A 19,813-nucleotide genomic window follows, 5' to 3' on the forward strand; every position below is an offset into this window, starting at 1 on the left:
ATTCAGGATCCCCTTCCTCTAGGGCAGGGTGGGGAGGCAGGGAGGCCCTGCAGGATGTGGTCTGGATCGTCCACCCTCCTCTCAGCCTCCGGGACAGTCACAGCTCCCAGCCTTCTAGGGCCACGACTTGGCACTGACCCAACAACAGAAATTTGGCTCTTTAAAAGTGAAATATAAATCAACCCAGTGAAGGAGGAATATTCTTACTGCCTTGAGAATAACAGCAGTGATGACAAACAAGGTCCCGGCACCCACGGGCTCAGGCTCTGGGGAGATGTCAGGGCATAATTTGCATACTAAATACAATATTTTTAGCACCAAAGTTTGGAGCACTTAACTTGCCCTGAACACTTAATTATGGACTTTGATCTTCTCCCTGAACCTGAATGTAGCCCTGAGCCCCAGGAGAGGCTCCTGTCCCCAGGAGCACCTAGATTCCAGACGGTGGGCAAAACAGGCCACTCGTCTAGTTTCGGAGGGTCAATAACCCAGTGATCACCTTCTGAGGAAGACACCAGACCCTCAAGGGAGCTAGCAACCCCAGATACTTCTGAGCTGCTGATACCCTTGCCATAGCTAACACACACACACACACACACACACACACACACACACACACACACCCACACCACACCACACCACACCACACCACACCACACCACACCACACCACACCACACCACACCACACCACACCACATTCAGTCTATGAGAGATCTTGACCTGGGTAGGAGCTTAAAAGCTCACATCATCGTTGGAAATCTTATGAGGTCACACAGGTTGATCAGGTGTGGGAAATTGGAAGGGATGACAAAGGAAGAGAGAGAAGAAAAGAGAAGGGAAAGAAGAAAGGAGGAAAGGAGCGAGAGAGGGAGGAAGAGAAGGCGAACTCAGAGCAGTTTGGGAAGGGCTCTGGCAGGGAGAAGAGGGGAAGAGGGCAGGCATGGGCGGGAGGCGGGGCTGGGGAAAGTTGCCCACAGCTGTCATGAAGCTTGAAGTCTTTCTGCCAGACAGCAGATTGACAGCTAGAGTGGGCAGGGGGAGGGCTGGGCTCCACCCTCTTCCCCCCTCAGTACTTCAGGGGCAAAGGAATGGGTGCGGGGCCCAGGAACAAGGTGGAAGGGGGCGGCCCAGGCTCTGGCTCTTTCCCAAGAGGGCCTGACGGTGGCCTCTGTGCCTTGACAGGGAAGGCAGAGAGAGGGAGCCGGAGGCTGGGCAGGCTACCACCCTCTGATTTTCTCTTTTCTCTCCTTTTCCCTGTCTCTCTTGTAGAATGCCTTTTAATCAAAGGATCATTCATATACCTATGTAGCATGTGGAGTCTTCCCCTCACCCCCTTTCAGAGTACAGCAAGGAAGCACCACTTAAGGAGCGAGGCTTTCTGGTCAGGCACAGCTGGGCACTTTGCATATGTCCTCTCAGATGTCCTGCATGTAACTACAAGATTTCACAGCTTCAGGCCCTTATTCTTCCCCTAGGGGGTTCTGGAGGAGTCCCAGGTGGCCATGGGCTGAGGATGTGTCCTGGGAATTGAGAAGGCGTGTAATGCAGGAGAAACTGTTACTTCACACACCCAGCCATTGTCTTAGTGAATATTTATTGAGCGACTATCGTGCTCCAGGCCCTGAGCAAAGCGCTGGGAATAAGATGGTGAAGAAGGTAGACACCATCTCTGCCTTCACTGATTCTCAGTTTGACGGACAATTATTGGATTATTAATCCAATAATCACACGATAGCTGTAAAAGCTCCACATCCCCCATGGCAGAGCCCTGGCTGGGTGTGGAGATGACCCCGCCACAGACATGCTCTGCCCAGCTCCGTGGCACCATTTACCCAGATGACGGCGACGAGTGGGATGCAGCAGCCCTGGAGCGCCTTGGCCTGGAACAAGTAGGTAGGGGATTGGTGAGGTCAAGCAGACTGCTCAGAGGACTTCCTGAATGGCAGGGCAAGAAGTCCCCGAAACAAGGGACTGCCGATCCTGCTTTCCTGCTGGCCTCAGAACAGGGGCAGTCAGTTGCCTACAAGGGACAGTGAGGACTGGCCTGCCTTAGGGGCATTTCTGGTGCCCACCTATCTGGGATTCCGTCCTACACTACCCCTATCCTGGGGATGCATGGCCCAGTCCTGTGCCCCACCACCTCCCTTACCCTCCCACCCCAGGACCCAGGCTGTGTCTGTGGCTTAGCTCCCATCTCTGCAGGGCCATCATGGGCCTTGCCCCATGTGATCTCCTATCCTCCTCATAACCTCGGAGATCAGTCCATCTGACCCCCTGCTATAGAAGAGAAGCCTCTCTAACACAGAGGGTTAGAGGTGGCAGGGCTGGCCTTGAACCCAGGTCTTCTGACTGCATATCTTATGTTATCCATCCCATCTGTTTTCTGACCAGCCCTGGCAAAATTTGAAAAGGCTAATATGGTCAGAGATTTTCAAAAAGGGACAGAGAGAAAGAAAAAACATTTGGAACTAGACTTCTAGGATGCCGCCCTTAGTGTGCCTGTGAATAGCCTGACAACTATTTTGGCCGCTAGAGCAAATGAGCATGTGTGTGTGTTGGAGGCGAGGGGAGGTGGGAGACAGGACAGGGGGTGCTGTTTTTAGTGGGGTTTCAGTAATAGGAGGACAGAGTCTGGGCATCCTATGCCTGGGTGTCTCCTGCCAGCTAGCTGCCCTTGGCTCTGGTTCTGGGGGAGGGGGTTCTGGGGAAGCAGGAAGCTGGCAGGGAGAGAGCAGACCCCTCTTTGGAGGGGGAGACCTACCCTGGCTTTGTGGGGTTCTGAGGAGCAGGGAGAAGAGGGTATCTGGTGAGAACAGCTTACCCCTTCCCTCTTCTATCTCACTTCTACTGCTTGGCAAATAAAGCAGCACGAGAACTGCTGGGCAGAAGGCCCGGTCTGGAGGGCATCTGAAGAGGCCTTTTACTGATGGTTGGAGCTGTGACAGCTCCCAGGCCATAGGAAATGCTACGGGACCATTGTACTTGCTTGCACTTTCTTTCAACTTCACCCTTGGCTTCTGTCCTCAGACCTGGAAATGTATGTGAAGCTGGAGCAAAGGAGGCGGCCTCCTTGGCACCTCCGGGGCAGATGCTGTGGGTAAAATGAAGGATGGGGGTCAAGCAAGGGAGAGAAGTGGCACCACTTGGGGCATAGAAAGGAGCTGGGGACTTTGCAGGAACAAAGCTCTGACATGCACATATGCTGGGTTTTCCTGACCAGGCCTAACTCTAAACACTTTTTGTTCACCCCACGAGGGAATCGTCCGTGGAGGCCAGGCTCTGCTCTGTGATCAGGGCAGAGAAAGGCTGGAGCGGGCAAGAGAGGAAGGAAATTACCTGAGGAGACAAGTTCCATGGTCTAGTTCTCCCCACAGAAGGTGCTGCTCTGCGATCCAGAGCCCGGAAAGCCTACAGCAAGGGCCTGCCCCTGGCTAACCTGCTCCCCGCCCAACCTCAGGTGCCCACCCTTCTCCCCGGCCTCCCTCTGCTCCAACCCCCTGCCCCCCACAGCTGCTATATTCATCCTCCTGCCCTTCTTTCCGTGCAGGCTGAGGACTTACACTGCCTTTGCATGTCCGAAGGCAGAGTAGGGTCTAAGGGCAGCCTTGGACCCTTCCCTCCCCCCTCCCCCGCCCGGTGGATGCAGACAGAGCCACCTTGCTTTGCTGACACTGATCCCACTGTCTGGCTCTTGGGGCTCGGAGTAATCCAATCTGTGGACGGTCATCGCAGCTGCACATCAGTGGGCACAACCCACTCGTGAGGCTTGCTCCTGCCCTGTAGCTGACCTGACACTACTTTAGGCATGTTTCAAGAGGTATCAGTGTCACAGCCCATACCGAGGCACCGCAGGAGCCACTCCTTCCTCCCTGGATAGGCCAGCAAAGAAAAATAGGCAGTGGCTTCTATGAGCATCCCATCAAAAGGCTCCCAAAAGGCTGGCTTATCTGTGCCCTCTTCCAAGAGAAAAATTTCTCTGACTTGGGAGAAACTGCAGGAAACTTTGTATTGGGTACTTACCTACTGCTTTGCTCCTTGACCCACAAGGCATCTGATTCAATTATTACCACCAGCCAGTGAGAAGCATTACGGCTATGGGATGATGCAGCCACGGCTAAAAAGGTTTCGGCAACCTGAGGTCACACACTAGTGGATGACGCAGCAAGATTTGCACCCAAGTCGGCCTGGTTTCAAAGCCTGTGGTCTTTCCACTACCCAGCCCCCGGAGCTTCCCTCCCCTGCCTCAGCCCAGCTCCTTCTGTCTCTTATATTACAGTAACAACCCTGCTACTCTGCTGCCATAATGCAGGTCAGCAAGCCTGGAGGGTGAACTGGGAGAGAACTATGTGGAATGCAGAAATAAGCGAAGACATCGAGGAGCCTCACCCTAAGTGAGGCAGGTGCTCTAGGAGCCTCACCGCAGTGGGTGTTGGAACAGAGTGACCATCTCCAGCCGGGCGGTCAGAGAAGGCATCGCGGGCAGAGACAGGCAAGTTGGATCTTGAGGAGTATAGACTGCACTGCCCACCAGCCACATGTGGCTGCTTAAATTTAACTCATTGAAATTAAAATCTGGGTTCCTTGGATGCACCAGCCACATTTCAAGTGTTCAGTGGCACATGGACCTGGCAGCTATCCTCTTGAAGACTTCAGATACAGGAAGTTTCCGTCTTCCCAGAAAGTTCTGTTGAGCAAGCTGTCCTAGAATGACTTCTAGGTTAAGAGTATGGGTACCTTCAACTAAAATGAGGGAGAAAGAGTGAGGAGCAGGCTTGTGGAGGGGAAGGGAGTGCTCGATTTAGGACACATTGAGTTTAAATAGTCAATAGGACCCTCAAGTGGAAGTGCCCAGTAGGAAACTGAGGAGTTCCTATCCTCCTCTACCTGTCTCCCCTAAACAGTGATTGAAATTTAACCAGACACCCTCTCCTTGGGAACTTTGAGGGCCTCACTAAAATCCAATTCTAAACATCCCCAGGAAACTGCCAGAAGGCAGCTGTGTTGAAAGAGGACTTAAGGTGGATGCTGTGTGTCTGCGTGGGTCTGTGTCTGGAAAGGGGTGGCTTGAAAAGGGAGAAGAAGGTGCTGGTAGGCAATGAAGGAGCCGCGTTGGCCAGAGCGGGCCTGAGATCCCTACCTCAGTGATCTCTTGAAGGAAGGAAGGAAGGAAGGAAGGAAGGAAGGAAGGAAGGAAGGAAGGAAGGAAGGAAGGAAGGAAGGAAGGAAGCAGGGGGTCTTAGGATCTCAGCCTGGACTCTGGGATCCTCAGAGTTGAAGTGATTCCTGGGGCTAGTCCTGTCCGCCTCTCCATGGGATCCCTGCCATTTATAGGACAATCGGTGCAAAAGGATCATTTATCTTTCCTAACTCTTTTCTTCAAGGTCTTTCCTCAAACTCTTTCCAATAGAATAAGCCAGATGGCAGTGTTCCCTGAGGTTCACTCTTGACCATTCCCATGGGTTGACCTGAGCTCACCTGGCTATAGGCACGTACCCCACCCTCCTTCTCTGGCTAGTGCAGAATCTTAGACTTGCAGCCAGACTCAGACCTCAGGATGCAAAAAGCAAACAGCACTGTGCCGCCTCCCCTTCCCTCTTCTGTTCCAACATGCTCTGAGAGAGACAAAACTCCCAGGAGCATTTTTAACCATAAGTCTTGCCTAAGGCTTAGTTTCAGGGAGAAAAAGGAGAATGGGCTAGACTGCTCACAGGAAGTAGAAGGATGAGACAGTCTGCTGTGCCACAGTCCTCAGGCATCTCCACTCATCCAACCAGGAATGAAAAAGGCCACCACCCAGGGTTGCTGGCCAGTGACTGTCTCCAGGGCTATGCTAAGGAAGGGCACGGAGAGACACCACCGCATGCCCCCTGGTGGTTGTTCTCAGCCCTGGCTGCTCTCCAGCTAACATCAGCTAACACCAGGTTGCTACCCTGGAGGTGCCTGTTTAATTGGTCAAGGGTAGGGCCTGGTATTTAATAAGCCCCTCCTTCCCAACACACACACACACACACACACACACACACACACACACACACACGTCACCCAGGAGATTATAATATGCAAGTTTGATTTATAGTTGCTATCCTAGGGCATGACCCAGCTCAGTGCTGTTCTCAGAGCTCTCTGTGGTGTTCTCAGAGCTCTCTGTGGTGGCCACAGGCTGTGACATGGTGAGGTGAAGTGTCCAGGGCCCACAAGGCTGGCACCATAGTCCAGAGATCACAGGACGAGAGACACAAGGCTGCCAGCTTTGCTAAAAAGGACTCATGCACTCGGCATGTACATGGGGCAACATGTGTCCTCTGTTCTGCCTCTTTCATCCCACACTGATATGAGGCTGCTGACTGGTGTCCCATGCCCAACCCAGGAGAGTGACACATAAAGGCGGGCCTGTCAGCTGGCTGGGAGTTGGAGATGGCCATTAGTTGGGGCAGAAGATTCCTTTTCTCTGACAATGACAAAACATCTTTGAGTCGGAGGGGCCGCTCCAGCAGTGTGGAAAGGCAGAGAGAAACAGGATAGGACGCTGCAGTTATCCATCTTGCTCCCAGCTGCAGTCCTGGTCCACCCCCTTGCAATGGCTGCCAACCCTGCCAGAGCCAGAGAGGAAACAGGTGCTGCTGGGCCATGGCCGGGTCACACAAGATTAGTGTGAGCAGCCACAGCCCTGTCTCAACCTGCCGTACAACCAGCAAGACAGGCCAGGACAGGCCAGCCGATGGGTGGCCTGAGCCACTGCTGGAGAGGACAGGCCTCGCCCTGTGAGCTCCACACGGAGCCCAGACAACCTCTTCCTCACCCTCACCACCCGCTCCTACTGCCCGCCTCAGTCTGCTGCCTCCTCCCTTTGTGTGAATTCACACACGTTACACAGCGCGTGAGCGCACACACACAGACACACACACACATCCCCCATACTAACACTACTGGCCCCTATATGCAACCTTGTTCCACAGGCTAGTCCATCTCTAAAGGGGAGACACAGATAGAAAGCTTTATTGACTTCGGGGTTTGAACCTGGCCCTATAACTGGACACAGTGAAGGGTGCAGCAGGGAGACCAGGGACATAGTGTCCCACATAGGATCGCTAATGGGCAGCTGGAGCACACCCTTCCTTCACCTCCAAGAGACTGTGTGACAGACCCAGGCTCCGGGACTAGGGCCGCCAGGAAGGTGTGGTCAGTGTAGCAACAAGGGGCTGCCTGGGGCTTTCAATGATAAGCAGAATTTCCTCTGGACTTTTAGCTCCTGTCCTTTGTACAAAGCATGGATGTCTGATCTCCTGGCCTTAACCAGGTAAGGGGCCAAGTCACATAGACCTGAACTGGGAGGGAGCACTTCTGTCTCTTTTATGCCTTCCTCTGTCTTCAGAGAGGGTTCCTAAGATGTGAGGGCCCCTGTGAGCCCAAGGGCAAGTGGCAAAAGGTGGCAGAAGTCTCGAGAATGAAGAGACAATTTACTTTGGAGCCTGAGTCCAGGTATAGGGGGAGGAGGAGGCCAGGGGTCTGCCAGAGACACAGGAAGAGGTGCTCAAAGGAGCTCTCCAAGGGGCTTTCCCCAGCTACTTCAGTGTACCTCTCCCCATCCCTCCATCACCCAAAGGACCAGGTTCCTGTTTCCTCTCAAGGTTGGAGGGGCGGGTGGCAGGTATAGAAAAGGGGCCCTGCCAGAAGCTCAGCTTCACTTCCACCAACCCCTCTTCCTTACGGTATAGAGACCCTAGGCTGTCTACACTTCTGTCTGGTCTCCAGGCTCAGTACTGCCCAGAATGGTCAGTGAAGTCTCCTTGCCCTCTAGGAAGGTGACAATGCTCTCCTTTTGGCTCCGGAGGGCCAGCTGCAGGGGTGTACAGCCCATTCCATCCTGGATATCCAGCTGGGCACCTGCTTTGACCAGCACTTTGAGGATGGCCATGTTGCCCTTGAGGGCTGCCAGGTGGGCAGGTGTCCAGCCCACCTTGTTGCGGACATGGACATCTGCACGGTGCTCCAAGAGATTGATGACGCTCAGGAAGGCACCCCTCTGGACCGCTAAGTGGAGGGGTGTCCAGCCTGACTGCTCTGCAGCATTGGGGTCAGCTCCACATTGCAGAAGTGCTGCCACCACCACCTCCTCCCCATGGCGGGCAGCCAGGTGCAGAGGGGTCCAGTTCTTGCCTCCAGGAGCCCCTAAGTCTGCGTGGCTCTCAGCCAGCAGGCGGATGATCTCCAGGTGGCCCTTGTAGGCTGCTAGATGCAGCGGTGTCCAACCCTGCTGGGTCGGCAGCTCAAGGCTAGCCCCATACCTGAGCAGCATCTTGCAGATAAGATATCTGCCCCAGGCAGCTGCGGTGTGCAGAGGGCTGTAGCCATTCTGGTCAAGGGCATCGGGAGCTGCCCCACTTTTCAGCAGGTGTTGGATGGCCCTCACTTTGCCTCGCTCCACCGCCAGGTGCAGGGGTGTCCTCAGGTTTCTCTGCTGAGCATCTAACTCTGCCCCCTGGCCTATCAGCAGCTTGACTAAGCTGACATGGCCAAAATAGGCGGCCACATGGAGAGGGGTCTTGCCTTCGGCCTCACGCAGGTTGGGGTCAGCTTGACGGGAGACCAGAAGCCGTGCCACATTCTCAAAGTTGTTCTGTGCAGCCAGGTGGAGTGGGGTCCATGCCTCGTGCTCCTGGGCATCCACGAGGGCCCCATGGTCCAGGAGCAGGCGGGCGGTGCGGTCGTCCCCATTTTGGGCTGCAAAGTGCAGTGGGGCCCAGCCGTCCTCGTCTGCCAGGTTGGCGTCAGCGCCGTGCTCCAGAAGCAGGGCACAGAGGTCGGGCTGCTGGTCCTGGGCGGCAATGAGGAGGGGCGTGTAGCCACAGGCTGTTTGGCAGTCCACATCGACCTCATGGGCCAGCAGCAACCTCACCTGCTCCACGCTGCCCTGTGCCACCAGGAAGTGAAGGGGAGTGACCTTGTTCTCGTAGACATGCAGCTCCTCATCGCTTGGGACCAGGCTCTCACTGTCTGAGAGCTGCAGAACCCGCTTCAAGTAGTCTCCTGAGTCTGCTGGGAGAGAGATGGGGTTGAAAAAAGGACCTCTGACCCATCTAGAGGTTGTGTCAGCCATCCCTCTACATCCTATAAGTACCATCCAGGAACAGAAACTATAGAAGTGTCTTTCCTGATAATCCCAGATCTCTAGGCAGGCTACCCTGTCCCAGAGAACTGAATCTGGCCATTCTTTCCATAAGGATGAGGCAGAAAGAGACCTTGGTTCAAATCCTGACCCATCCCTTAGCATCACGTGACTTTAGCCAACTCTGTCTCTTGAGCCTCCAGGTCCCAATCCGTAAAGGGGACACAAACAATGCCCACCTCACTGTACCACTGAGAGGACAAATCATGCAGGTAGGAACTTTCAGAGGAGTATTTGGCACGAAGTAAGTGAAAGTAAGCTGAAAATAAATTTGTGGAAGAGCTCTAATGACCTGAATCCTCCTGAGGCCATTAGGACCCACTTCCTCCTGCTCTACCCAGTGGCTTATTAGAGTTAAAAGCAACGATTGCTAAAACAAACAAATAAATAAACCACAAAAATCACTGCTAGGCCAAAACCCCAGAGATTCTGATTTAATTAGTCTAGGGTGGGCCCTGCATCAGTATTTTTTTTTCATTTCACAAGTAATTCTGATGTGTGGTCAGGTATAAACCAATGCTCTACCTCCTGGGCAAGAAAGGGAGGGGACTGGCCTTAAAGGAGCATAGACATGAAGAGGAAGCAGAAGACCATGAGCATCTCTGGAACATGAAGCCGGGTGCCAGCAAAGGAACACACCAACTCCTGATTGTGACAGGTCTGAGGAGGTGGGTTGGGGGGTCCGGGGAAAGGGTGTGGTTTGATTATACTTCCTTCTCCGCTGTGACTATCTGGTTCCAACTGTGGCACTCTGGACTCACCGCTGTCTGTTAGCTCCTGGTTGACCTTGTCACTGACCTAGGGATGGAGAACCAGAAGACGCGGAGGTGAACCAGTGGGGCAGTTCTGGTCCGTGCCGTCCTCCACTTCTTCCCTTTCTCCAGTACTTTCCATCCGTGTTAGGACTCATATCCCACCCTGTCCTCGAACACCCTCTCCTGTGCCATCCCTACCACCAGCTATGTCTAGAGAAAAATGCTGAGCAGAGAAGACTGCCAGAAAGAGATGGCCCAAGGCCTTGACTTCCCCTTGGGCCACATGGAAAGCAGGGGATGGCTCTGTGAATTCAGCTGGGAGCCCCACACTAACCCATGGCTGGTTCTCACAGGACAGCAGGATGATGGCGCTGATGCCCCCGGTTTGAAAGCCTGGAAAAGCTAAGGTCTCCCTTTGCAAGATGGAGCTCTGCTTCATCCCACATATTTATGAGAAGGCATGTCCTTCTTAGGGGCCTAGCCACAGCCACCACTAGCCCTTAGGGCACTTTTGTGAAAATTAAGAAAAGATGCCACCAGCGGGGCTACCTTGGCCAGCAGAGTGTGGGCTGGCTTTCAGTTCTCTCTTGCCCCCTCAGCCAGATGGCCTTGTGAAGGCCACACCTATGCACGCATCCCCACTGCCTGCCGGAGACCATGCCCAGCGCTGCACTCACCTCCTGAGGCCGGTGCAGGGATGGCTTGTAGGACACCTTCCTGGCCACGGCTTCACTTTCAGGGTCTGCCACAGGACTCTGGAGCAGGGACAGCAGCATGTCTGTCTCGATTGTGATGTCTGCTCCATGAAGGAGAGAGAGGGGAAAAGAAGCAACAGGCTGGCCTCTTCCCCATTTTAGGTATCCTACATTTCTTGTGTCCCCCTACCCCAAAGTCTATTCCAGGGCTCACGCACATCCATACATGTGCACCAGGAGGCAGGAAAGGTAGGTCCCAGCCTTGGCTAAGCAGGACCACATTTGGCAAGTCACTGAGCCTCCGAAGGTCAGTCCCGCTCCATAAAAATGAGAGGAAAGACTAGGTGATCTCTAAGATGCTCACACTTATACTATACATGTATTCACAGTCCCTAAAAGAATGTGTACCCCCAAGGTCCATCCGTGCCTGTGATCTCAGACTGAGACCTTTTCACAAGCGAGGGCAATGCAGTAACTGAGAGCTCAGAAGCAGCAGAGCCGGGCCCAGCTGCCTTCCGACAACGAGGGCTCCTGCTCCCCTCCCACAGGGGCGCACATCGGCCTCCAGAATCCAGACCACCACAGTCCTCAGCTGTCCCTGCCAACACAGTGGCGCAGATCCTGCCCCAGTGCCATGAGGGCTTCTCTCTGCAGAGCCCTCAGGAGTGGCTAGGGTTTCTGCCATCTTCTCTCCTGCCCGCTTCACACCCGGGCCCCACTCTGCTCCTTGGTCCCTGGGCAGGTCAGGTTGGATGAGAACCTGGAAAGCAGGGCCTTTTATTGGGGTCCTGGTCCCAACAGCGCCTCATCAGGTCCACCATCTGCTGGGCTTCGCCTGGCCACTCATCAGAGACAGACTGCAGGGAGGGCCTCATGCCTGTACCCACTCGGATGATGATGGCCATCATGTTGAGGCCTGTGAGAGGAAGAGCAGGCTGTGTCGGGGGAGGAGGGCAGAGGGGCTGGCCAGGAGGTGTGGCTCTGAGGATCCAGTGCGGGGGCTCCATAAATGCATAGTGAACGAACAGCTAAATTGCAGGCTCTCCTGAGGTTCTAATTTGAGCAACTGAGTCTCTGGCCCAGTTCCAGCTGCCTCCGAGGGCAAGACCAGATAGGACCCCACCCTGCAGGCCTTTGCTGTCCAAAGATAGCAGGGCTGACCAATGGGCCTTGTTATGCACATGACTTTCAACTTTGTTGGGTTGTCCCAGTTTTCTGACAGTCCATGCACCTGGCATTCTCAGTGGCAGGGGCGAGCAAGGGAGACACAGAAAATAGCTCATTGAAAGCAGAGGAGTTAGAGCCAGAAAGTCTGGGCTGACATCTGCCCTGCCTTTTACTGTAAAGCGAGCTCCAGAAAGCAGGGGGAGAAAGGGAGGAGGGTGTGGATGTGGATGGGAACCCCTGAAGAGAAGACAAACCTGCCACTTGTCCTGCCCCTATGAGCCCTTAGCTTTCCCACAGCCCCTTTCAGGACCCCATCTGAGGGTCCCACCACTGTCTGCTACCTGAATATGGTTTCTTCTGTGTGAGGATCTCCCAGATGACAATCCCGAAGCTGCAGACAGGGGAAAGTGCTCCCTGAGTGACTTTCTTGGTAACCCGGTCAGGGGGACCCCATGGACTACACAATCTCAGGCAAAGCCTCTCCAGCCAGAGGGTCCTCTATACCTCCCCCTCCCATGGGGGCAGGGAGGGGCCAGACCTCATCCCTGTCCTTTGAGCCATGGGGTCCAGGCAGGGTGGTGACAACAAGCTACCTCCCAGGTATGGGGACAGACGGAACCCAGCCTGCCTCCCTCTCACCTATACACATCATATTTGGGTCCTGGGGCCTTGTTACTCTCCAGGAACATCTCAGGGGGGATGTAGCTGAGGGTGCCCCGCAGAGCCGACCTCTCGATGTATTGCATCCGGGTTGACTGTTCCATCCACTTGGAAAGGCCAAAGTCTGAAATCTGGGAGGAAGCGAGAGGCGGGGACAGGGGCAACAGAGTCTTGCCTCCAGAAAACTGCCTTGGTTTCCCACCCCTTTCTAGTACAGGGTAGCGGTTAAGAGCATGGGCTCTCTCCTAACTCTTGACCTTGGACAAGTTACTTATCTCTCAGAGTCTCAGTTTCCTCATCTATAGAACTGAAATAATGAGTACTTAACTCATAACGCTATTATGAGCATTATTAAAAGAGTAAATATGCAAAAAGCACTTAGAATAATGCTTGGCACATAGTAAGTACTTGATGGGTGTTGCCTTCATCCAGAGGGACTAAGGATAAAATTACTGTCTTTGGTGAACTTCTGCTCATCCCACTTCCACGGGCCCTGAAGTATTTACACCATAGATATTTATCTGCTCTTGGCTTCTGTCCATTGATTCATTCATATACCAACTGACCATTCACTAAATGCCAACAAGGCTAGGTACTGAGAACCAGGCAGAAGATAGAAAGGATGAGACTCTCCCACACCCATTACTGTCCCAAGTGTTATTCAGATGAGGGGTATAGTTACTATCGAAAGTTTCACATGAGACTGTATACTTATAATTGGGGTTAACGATATAAAGAGACAGGGGTACAAGGGTATACAACAGGGGCCTGTGAGGTGGATCAGGGAAAACCTCCCTGAGGAGGTAATATTTATGTCGAGAGCTGAAAGATGAGTAGATAAAGAGAGTATGGGAGATCACTGTTCCTGGCAGTGAGAACAGAACATGCAGAAGTCCTGGGACAGAACAAGAGTGTGGCATGTTTTGGGAACTGAAAAAATGGCCATCATGACATTTCTTAGGGATCATTTCATTTACGCACATCCTCAACGGAAGCAAAGGATGGGAGGGGTAGGGATTAATCCACCTGCATTAGAAATGAAAGACCGAGGTTCAAAGAGGCTTATTGCAGGCATCCTGATACCCAGCTTTGAGAGTCAAATTTCATTGTTCATCTACCTCTGTTTGAGGTAGGTGATCCTTGCCTTCGGTATTTGTCCATGAAGGGAGCTGCTTAAAACTCTTGACAGGCCAGTGAGGCAGGTTGATAATGATGCTCATCTGGGGGAGACTCCAAAGTAAAAAATGGGCAGAGAAGTTGACCAGGGACTTTACCTTGACATGCATGTTGCTGTCCAGGAGGATGTTGCCTGGCTTGAGGTCCAGGTGGAGCAAAGGTGGCTTAATGCTATGGAGGAAGTTCATGGCCAGGCTGGTCTCATGGATGATGCGGAACTTGAGCTGCCAGCTGAGGCTGTGGGTGGGCAGCATCTTCTCCAGGGAGCCATTGGCCATGAACTCCATCACAATGCCCAAGGGCTGCTTGCACACCCCGTAGATGGATACAATGTGCTGAAATTTGATTTTCTCCATTTTGGTTGCTTCTTCAATAAGGCAATTCACATCGGAGCTATGGAAGGGGTGGGTGAGAGTGAGAGGCGGAAGGAGGTGACCCATTAATTACAAGAGCAACTAGCAGAACACACTAACTAGGCTCCATGCCAGGCTGTGGAGACCCAGAGAAGCCTTGGGAGCTTGTGAGGTCATAGAGGAGGAAAGAGACATGAAAGGATGCCCAGCAGGATGTACATACAGATTAGGGTCCAGATGGCCAGCAGCAACGAGACAGGAGGTAAAAAAGTTTGCAAGTTTAAGAGCAAGTCCATTCCATAAAGTGGACACAAAAAGCCTGCCATTTTTTCTGGCTGCTTGTCTATATGTTTATCTCTCCCAGTAGATGGCAGAGCAGGGGTCCCCGACCCCCTGGCCATGGACCGGTACTGGTTCATGGCCTGCTAGGAACCGGGCTGCACAGCATGAGGTGAACGGCAGGGGAGCGAGTGAAGCTTCATCTGTATTTGCAGCCGCTCCCCAGCGCTAGCATCACTGCCTCATCAGGCATCAGATTCTCATAGGAGCACCGGTCCTTGGTGCCAAAAAGGTTGGTGACTTCCGCCCTAGATGACCGATATTATGCTTCCTGCTTCTGTTTTAAAATATCACTTATTGTCATTTGATTATGAAAATAATACATATACCTCATAGAAAATCTAGGGAATACAGAGAGCTATGAAGAAGAAAATTAAATCGTCAGTAATCTAATCTTCCAGAGCTGACCTCTGTTAACATTTTAGTATATTATTTTACTATACTTATCCAAAGTATCTGTCTCCCTTTCTCCCTCCCGTTCACTCCTTCCTCCCCTCCCTTTCCATCACACGGAGTGGGAGTGTGGGCTGTTTTATGATCTGTTTTTCCCTCTTAGTGTAGCCTGAGCACTTCCTTACACTGTTTTTCTCCTTAAGCAAGGACTGTTAATAGTTGCATGGTATTCCACTTTATGGATGAACTATAATTATTCATCTTGTTACACCCCACAGCACATTACCATGCGAGGCACAATACATCTTTGTTGAATTGAACAAAAGTCAAGACTTAAGGGAAGGCCTTGAAAAATAAGCATTTGCAAACCCTCTGGCTCTCTTCACCGTATGTGCCCACGGAACAGTAAATATGCAAATTGTTACAGATTGTTTGGGGACTGTGGGGATGAAGATTAAGGAGAAATGACATTTTTAAAAGCACAGTATTTGCAAAGCTGTGTTGGCACTGCAGCGAGAGGCTGCTGGAAATGTGCTCACAGGGGCCTCCCTGGGAAGCCAGCCAGACACTTCGGGCCTCCAGGAAAAGTCACCTGCTCTCCCTCGCATCTGGGCGGGTTGGCTAGTCTAGGTTCTCTTCTCTCCTTCTCTATTGTTCCAGAGAGCTCCCTTCCACCTCTGCGATATTTTTTATCCGTCTCCTCATGTCCTTTTGAGTTGACAGGAACTGAGACATCTGTCATGAAGTGGAAAAAAAGAAAAAGAAAGGGATCCGAAGGAGTTTTGTCCTGATTTCAGATCCCAGTTTCACCTCTTTCTCTGCATGACCTTGGGTAAGTAACTTCTCTGGGCCTCAGTTTCCTAACTGTAAAATGGGACCAACAGTAATTGCATAATTCCACTTGACACCCAGACTTTTTGGAAACATTTGCTATGCCTGTTGTCTCTCTCTTTTCCTCATCTCCCACCACCCCCTTTCATCTGGTTTCTGGTCTCGGTACTTCACTGAGCAGCTGTTGCTAAGGTTACCAACAACCCCCACGTTGTTCTAGCTTATGAAAAATTTTCAGTTCTCAGTTTACGGGTCAGATCTCTCACTCCTTTTTTTCTCAAAATACTTACTCACCGCAGCTATGTGCCAGCATTCTCCAGGATCTCTCCCTTTCTTTCGGGTCATTTCTTCTCTGTGTCCTTTGCAGACTTTTATCCTGTCGCTTCTATCCAGGCCCTCTCCATCCTGTCGCTTCTATCCAGGCCCTCTCCATCCATCTTCTCAGTCTAAATACTCTATCTCTAGGCAATCTCAGCATCTCCACTCAGGTATTTGACACTCGATGTGTCTAAAGCTGAATTCCTGATTCTCCCCTAAAACCTGCTTCTCCCCGGCCTTCCTCATCTGAATCAATGGGGACTCCACCCTTCTAGTCCTCAAAGGTCTTGAGGTCATCCTTGAATTCTCTCTGCCTCTTCTCCCCACAGCCTGTCCCTCAGCACATTCTGTCAGTTCTATCTTTAAAATATAGCAAGAATCTGACCATTTCTCAATACCTCTATCCACTGGCACCTTGGCCCAAGCTTTCTCATCGGCCTCTCTGCTTCTCTCCCTTCCTCTCCACCATCTATTCTTAACCCAGCAGCCAGAGTGATACTTGTAAAATGTCAGTCAGAGCATGTCACTGCTCCGTTAAGGACCCTCCAGTGTCTCCTGTGTCACAGTGAAAACCAAAGTTCTTACAAAGCCCTACATGATCTGGCCTACAAAGCCCTACATGATCTGTCCCCGGGCACAGCTCCCTGACCTCATCTCCTACTAAACACTCCCTCCCCAACTCTGTTCCTGCCAAGTTGGCCTCTTGCCACTCTTCTACCACGTCAAGTGTGTTCCTAGCCCAGGACCTTTGCACTTTCTGTTCTCTCTGCCTAGAACACTCCTCCCCAAGAGCCACATCGCTTGCTCCTCCTGTGCTTCCAATCTCTACACAAATGATACCTAATTAGTAAGGATTTAGAATCTATGTACAATAGTAACCCTACTCCAACTCTGGAATTCCTTATCTACTCGTACACAGATGAACAACAAATTAATATTTTCAGGTCAAATGTGTTCTTGGAAGATCAGAATACTCAACTCTCCTTAGGTATTTTAATCAAGAGTATATCAGGTGGTTGTAAGCATCATAGAAAAAAATATTTATTTATTTACTTACTTACTTATTTACCTACTTACTTATTTATTATGTTTCTTCATTAGATTATAAACTCCATGAAGGGAGAGACTTTTTTTGTTCACTTGATGCTTAGAGACTTTGTTTTGTTCACATGAATGTTATCCATGCCCTAGCTTCAATTACATATAACAATTGACTCACAAATTTTAATGTCGTTAGCTCAGTCCTTTAATCTGAAGTCTATTTGACAATTCTTCTCAACATGTACAAAACTTAACTCATGATCTTCATCTGGGCCTCTTTTCATATTCCATTTATTAATTGTCAACAATATCATTCAACAAATATTTACTGAGCACCACCTATGTGCCAGGCACTAGGACTAAAGCAGTGAACAAAACGGATACAGACTCTGCTCTCACGGAATAGATATTCTAGTGGACCCTGGATCATTTGGGCAAGCCAGACATCAAGTTAACCTCGACACTCACCTCCTCATCATGACCCTCATAACCAATCCAGCACCAAGGTGAGTGGATTCTTACCTCCTAAGTACTGAGTAACAGGACCAGCATTCACTCTACCCTTCCCATCTGTTCTCCACAGTGCAATTCTAACCAATTTCTCCCTATCACCAGCCCCCCTCATCTGGTTGTGAACCCCTCAGAGTTTTCCATTGCTCCCTCTCTCTAAAATTCTGCTACACCAGCCTTTTTTCCATTCTTTACTTGGTATACCCCTCCTGCCATAAGCCCTTTATACATTCTCTTGCCTCTTCCAGGAAAGTTTTCTCCTTTTGACCTACTTAACTCATACTCATCTTTCACATTTCAGCTCAAGTGTAATTTCCTCAAGAACACCTTTTCTGATCTTGGTCAAGCTCTATTAATAAGCTCTTGTAAAACCATAAATCTTTCCTTTCTCGTAATACTTTTCACAGTAACACACATTTATATGTGGGATTAGCTGATTATGTCTCCCCCCCGCCCGCCCCCCAGCAGGCTGTAACCTCCAGGAGAACAGGGTTATATCTGTTGCATTTATTGTTATACCTCAGGGTCTAGCACAGTGCCTGACACAAAGTAGACGGGCAATAAACATTTGTCAAGTAGATGAATGAATGAAGAGATGGAAGGAGGATCCAGTGAAGTAATACATGTAAAACTCCTAGAATAGTACTCCACACATGGCAGGCATTAATTACCATTACATCCCTCAGCCCTTTCCACCCAGGGAGTCCCCAGGACTTAGGAAGGGAAAGTGGCAGAAGTTATTGTAAATGTTTAACAGTCTTGTCAATCTGTCTCTACTCCAAAGCAAAAGGAGAATGTTGAGGGAGGAAGGTGAATGAGTCTGAGGCTATCTCACTTTGCCCTTATTCATGAATCAGGTGGCAATCTGGGAATTAGAGAAGGGACTGGCTTGAGCATGGGGGACATGAGGCTGTGTCTTGGGAGCTTGCGTAGTATCCTCAGAGAACATGACAAAAAACATCCAAATAAGATGCTAGTAGGAGATGCTCCTTCCCAGACTCTCAAGTTGAAGTCCCAGAAGCCTTGTGAGGAGGATATGGTTATCATGCTCAGACTTTACATCCCAAATGTCTCGTTCATGGCTGCACAGGGGGCAAGTACACAGCCAGTACCAGCAAATCTGGTGAGGATGAGACTGAAGAATATCTCAAAAGGAAGGCAGAGATGGTCGAAAACAGTAAGAAAGGGGTACACATGATGATGGTGGAGGATGAGTCAGAGGCAAAAACAGTGCCAGAGATTGCAGCATTCCAGGCTTGACCTTCAAGCAGGACTTATGTGAGAGCCAGCAAGAAGCCTGGACAGGATCCCAGGCCAGCAGGCTGGGCCGTCTCCATCCCCCAAGACTCCTCCAGCCTGCACAGCCTAGGAAGGGGCCACCTCAAATGGTCATGGGAAAGGAGATGGTGGTTCCCATAGGTCAGTGAACATCACTGGGCCAAGTGCCACAGCTTCTCAACCACCTCAGCCCTGCTTGCCTTGAGAGTTTGGGGGTGAGTATGAGGGTGGCAAAGAGCCACCAAGAGCAGTCATCACCACCCTGCCGCCCAGAGGGAAGGCGGTGCTGGAAAGAAAAAGGCAGGACCAGTTGGGGAAGTTGGCTGGGACAAAGGCCCTTGGAAGTTAGTTCCTGCTCACCTGTGACCTCTGTGGATCCCACAAACCCTTATGGTGTGCCGACTGTATTTCAGGCACAGAAACAGAAATGCTGTGGCTGGGGAGCTCAGGTTACTGGACAATCCTCAGCCTCAACCTTGACGGCCCCTCCCTCGGGAGCTCCCTGCCCTCAGCTTTTCCTCTGTAAAAGGAGAGGGGCGGCGGGGCGGGCAGATACCTGGTGGCGTCTGGCAGGAGGCACGGGGAGCATTTGATGGCATACTCGGTCCGCCAACGCTTGTGCCGCGCCTGAAACACCTGGCCGAATCCGCCGTTGGCGACTCGGCGCCAGTCGCCCTCGAAGTCGTCGCAGGTGAAGACAGTGAGGCTGCCCAGCCGCTGTTCCACGCCCCCGGCCATGGGGTCGCGCGGCCTCCGGCCCCTCCAAGCCCTGCGCACGCACTCCCGGAGTGGCCGCTTTCTGCTGCTCAGGTCCCAGGAAGGTGGAGATGGGGAGGAGAGCCGGCCCTCCCTCTTTCCGCGCTAGGAGGAGCCGAGCCTGCCCTGCAAGGGCGGGGAAAACCCGAACCTGAGCCCTGAGGCTCGGGGCAGCGATGGGGGACTCCCGCCTGGGAAGAGGGTATGTTTCTCTGAAGGAGCCCCAGAAGGCCCTCTTCCAGCCGCAGCATCTTTTCTCCGTCTCAGCCTGTGATTTTTCTCCCCTGTTCACCTCTTGAGCTAGTTAGGGGTGATGCTGGGAGTAGATGTCCTGAAGCTGGAAGCAAGAGTCTGGCAGAGAAGCTGTCCTCATT

At 51.8% G+C, this 19,813-nt stretch overlaps 1 protein-coding gene across 1 annotated transcript; it reads right to left on the reverse strand.

Annotated features, from left to right (window-relative positions):
* Positions 1-7,730: 7,730 nt before the first annotated feature.
* ANKK1 (ankyrin repeat and kinase domain containing 1) lies at positions 7,731-19,421 on the reverse strand. The gene is made up of 8 exons (XM_011365427.1): positions 19,240-19,421; positions 13,719-14,013; positions 12,424-12,575; positions 12,126-12,175; positions 11,378-11,533; positions 10,600-10,718; positions 9,929-9,965; positions 7,731-9,034 (listed from the first exon to the last, which is right to left on the reverse strand). Exons 1-8 carry the CDS (start codon positions 19,419-19,421, stop codon positions 7,731-7,733), a joined length of 2,295 nt encoding a protein of 764 aa, XP_011363729.1.
* Between the last annotated feature and the right edge of the window lie 392 nt (positions 19,422-19,813).

This window comes from Pteropus vampyrus, unplaced genomic scaffold, assembly GCF_000151845.1.
Source record: "Pteropus vampyrus isolate Shadow unplaced genomic scaffold, Pvam_2.0 Scaffold110, whole genome shotgun sequence".
NCBI classification, from domain to species: domain Eukaryota; kingdom Metazoa; phylum Chordata; class Mammalia; order Chiroptera; family Pteropodidae; genus Pteropus; species Pteropus vampyrus.